Source organism: Centruroides sculpturatus, unplaced genomic scaffold (genome assembly GCF_000671375.1).
Source record: "Centruroides sculpturatus isolate CEXI.00-Female unplaced genomic scaffold, Cexi_2.0 scaffold406, whole genome shotgun sequence".
In the NCBI taxonomy this organism is placed as follows: Eukaryota; Metazoa; Arthropoda; class Arachnida; order Scorpiones; family Buthidae; genus Centruroides; species Centruroides sculpturatus.
This window is the reverse complement of record NW_019384754.1, coordinates 629666-633675: the sequence shown is the minus strand read 5'-3', so window position 1 is coordinate 633675 and position 4010 is coordinate 629666. Positions and strand designations below refer to the sequence as shown.

General features: G+C 33.4%; 1 protein-coding gene across 1 annotated transcript; it reads right to left on the bottom strand.

Annotated features, from left to right (window-relative positions):
- Positions 1-1732: 1732 nt before the first annotated feature.
- Positions 1733-3318, bottom strand: LOC111628665 (tigger transposable element-derived protein 1-like; the record flags this gene model as incomplete). The annotated part of the gene is made up of 1 exon (XM_023372492.1): positions 1733-3318. A coding segment is annotated over exon 1 (1086 nt), but the record flags the coding sequence as incomplete, so codon positions are not given.
- Between the last annotated feature and the right edge of the window lie 692 nt (positions 3319-4010).

Here is a 4010-nt window from a genome sequence, read left to right as displayed (position 1 = left end):
CGGCGATATTTCTTGAGAAGAAATCTCATCTATGGAAAGTAACTTTTCTTACAAAATACGAACTGATTACGGGTATAAAGCTGCTTGATGGCACTGCGGGCCCGAGCAAACTCAGCGTCCTAGGCAAATGACTTTAACGTCGCTTCATTAAAAAAATTCGCAACAATATAAAACATTAATGTAAAATAGAGTAATTTTTATTCAATATGCAGCACGCAATATCGCGATCGTGAGACTATGGCGCTACTTTCAAAATGGCGACTCGCGGGTCACCACGTGAGAAAGGATTGTGATCAGAAAGAATTTATTTTTTCATTATGTATTGTAATTTATGTAATTTTTATGTAATTCGCCATGCCGCACCCCTCGAATTCAAGCGCCCTAGGCCATCGCCTAGTTCGCCTATATGAACTAGGCGATGGCCTAGTTCATATAGACCTAGTTCATCGGCCCTGCTTGAGGGTACCATTTTTGTTTGCTAATTTATAAAAGTCGGAGTCTTTTATTCCAACAACAACCGCCAACACATTTCTGGCATCTGTATGGCCACGGTTGACATCAGGAACTTGTATTCTCACGGTATCACCAATTTAAGCAGAAGGAAACGATGAAGAATTTGACGACAGACTGTCGCCTCTCTGTCGACATCGGCTTCTCGGGTGTCGACCTCCACCAAAGCTTATGTGTGCTTGTCGACATATACCGGCGATTGTTCGAATGTATAATAATATAACCAAATATTCGGTCTTTCACTGACGTATTTTGTATGTGTCGACATTCACCGGAGAATATCGACATTCTCTAATTTCGGTCTTTCACAGTAACATATATATATAATAAAAGTCAAATAAAGATTACAAAGAAAGTTTGGATTAGAAAGATTTTATATATAGGCATATATATATATATAATCTTTCTAATACAAACTTTTTGTTAATCAAAACAACCCTGTGCAATAATTATTTTAGATCAATGGGTGCACTAAGTTCTTAAAATGACAGAGGAAACATTTCAATACAAAAATGAAAATGCCTTTATATACAGTATGTCCTGCTAGCTTACATAAAGTTTTACACATTTATAAACTTTATAATATTGCTAAATATAATAAATTATATAAATTAGTCATGAATTTAATATATATGATATTTATTAAAATTAAAATTTTGTTGTTTCATACAATGCAATTTCTATTTACCATCAACCTAATTTATCAAATTACAGTAATTGCTAAGCTGGAAAGAGATAACTGTTGAGATGTAATAAAATCAACAGCAAAACTTATTTGTGAATTTATTTTTTTTTACCCTAAGTAACTAAAATTGTAATTGGGCTAAAATTTGAAAAAATTAAGGACGTATAAATTTCCATTGTTGTCCATCCGTCTTTTCTTAGTCTCGAGAACAGAGTTAGATAGATGAAATCTGAGACCAGATATGGAAACCTTAGGACAGAGCTTCCCAACTTATTTTTATCACAGAACCATTTTCATCGTAATTAAAATGTTGGAACCCTGCAGATATCAACAAATTAAAACATACTAGGTAGTCAGTCACTTTACACCAAAACTGAAAGTAAAACTCCAATTAAATATAATCAAAATTAATTAATTAAAATTGAAATCAAATCAATTGAAAATTAAAACAATGTTTTTAATAAGGTTGATACAATACAGGATGTTAAAATGCCCCTTCCAAAAAGCTCTAAGAGTTAAGTCGGTATCATTGGTAACCTGAAAATGCATGGTAAACAGTGCCTTGGTATACAGCTTTTTAAAATTGGAAATCACTTGCTGATCCATTGGTTGCAGTAATGGAGTTGTGTTGGGTGGAAGGAATTTGACCTTGATGAAGTCATGTTCACTATCCAAGTCATCCTCCAAATTTGGTGGATGTGCTGGAGCATTATCCATTAAGAGAAGACATCTAAGAGGAAGATCCATTTCCTGAAGATAATTTTTAACAGCAGGAGCAAACACTTCTGTGAGCCAATCCATGAATAAAGTCCGAGTTACCCATGCCTTACTATTTGCCTTCCATTGTACAGGCAGTTTGGACTTTATCACATTTTTGCTCTTAAAGGCACGGGGATTTTCAGCGTTGTAGACTAAAAGTGGCTTGATTTTGAGGTCACCACTTGCATTAGCGCAAAATAAAAGAGTGAGTCTGTCCTTCATGGGCTTGTGCCCGGGAAGTGCTTTCTCTTCTTGGGTTATGTACGTTCGTCTAGGCATTCTTTTCCAAAAAAGACCGGTCTCATCGCAATTAAACACTTGATTCCAGACGTATCCTTCACTTTTTACAAACTCTGCGAATTCATCTACAAATGCTTTTGCTGCTTTTTCATCTGAACTTGAAGCCTCCCCGTGTCTTATGACACTGTGAATGCCAGTTCGTCGACGAAACCTATCAAACCACCCTCGGCTCGCTTTAAAGTCCTGCCTGTCTGCACTTGTACTGGGTGTCTGGGTCAACAAGTCATTGTATAAATTTTTAGCCTTTTCACAAATTATAGCTTCACTAACACTGTCTCCAGCAAGTTGCTTTTCATTGATCCATATTAGCAACAGTTTTTCAACTTCATCTAAAACTTTAGATCTTTGTTTCGATATCACATTCACTCCTTTAGCCACTTCGGCAGCCTTAAATGCTTTTTTGTTTTTAATAATTGTAGAGATAGTCGATTTTGCCACATTATATTCTTTAGCGATGTCAGAAACACGAATGCCATTCTCGTATTTTGCAATAATTTCTTTCTTTAATGCTACACTAAAACGTTTTCTATTTCCACTGTCACTTTTCTCTTTCTTCGGTGCCATATTGATTAAATATACAGTATAAATAACAAAACTAAAAAACGAAGTTTAGCACACTCGAAAAAGCAATGCTTACCTCGCGCACGCCTAAGAGCAACTGAAATTTGTGAGGTTCCAGAACGGCTGGAAACTATTGGGTTGATGCAAAAGTTCATCCCGTTTTTAGCACCAGCTGGCTAAAAACGCAACACTGAAGTGTTATTTCCTTCACATGTGTAAAATTTCGATGTTGTTTGACAAAAGGGATCTCAGCTAGTATTTGAGAATAAAGTTGTGTTACTTAGTTGTGTTTTTAAAATTTTGTTAAGCATTACAAATGGCAGAAAATAAGGAGCATTTTCGACATATTATGCTTTTTTATTTCCGAAAAGGCAAGAATGCTTCGCAGACACAAAAAAAGATATGTTCTGTGTATGGTGAGGGAGCCATTGAAGATTCCACGTGCCGTAAGTGGTTCAGAAAGTTTCGTGAAAGCAAGCTTACAAATTTGACACAAAAAGCCGTTAAGTTCGTTCTCCGAATTTTGTTCGTTATCCGAGACGAAATTTCTGAAAAATAAAAGTTCGTTAACCGATTTGGTCGTTAACCAAGAAGTTCGTTAAAGTAAACTATCACTATTCTGGTAGTTATAATTCATAAAAAAGATTTTTATTTATATAATTATATGATGTGACGTATTGGAAGTAATTTAATACGCGAAAATTATTTAATTTAATAATAATAATACTTTCTTCATTAATAAGTTTATAAAGTGAGAGGGCGCTTTATGTATCTTTAAACAATTTGTTTATCTTCGTAATAGAATCTAATCACCATATATTTTGCGAATTTATTTCGATACAAAAGTAATAATAAATGAGTAAGTTTTATGTGTTAAGTATATGTGTATTTTGCATATAATTAAATAGCGAAGCGAATATATAATTAAAATACGTTATTTTACTTATAAGTAGAAGCAATTTTTCCATAATAAAAGTTGTTTACATAAAAAAGCACAAACATTGAGTAAAAGATTCAGATATTGATCTATATCTAATGAATTTAACAAATCTAAATAATTATTTATATACAACTTATTCTTGCATTTACAATATTTTCTATAATAATATATATATATCAAATGTTGATCTTATATAACATTTTCTAATTATTAATAATAAGTAAAAAAAAAGCATTGAGTAGAGATTGCTTTAGT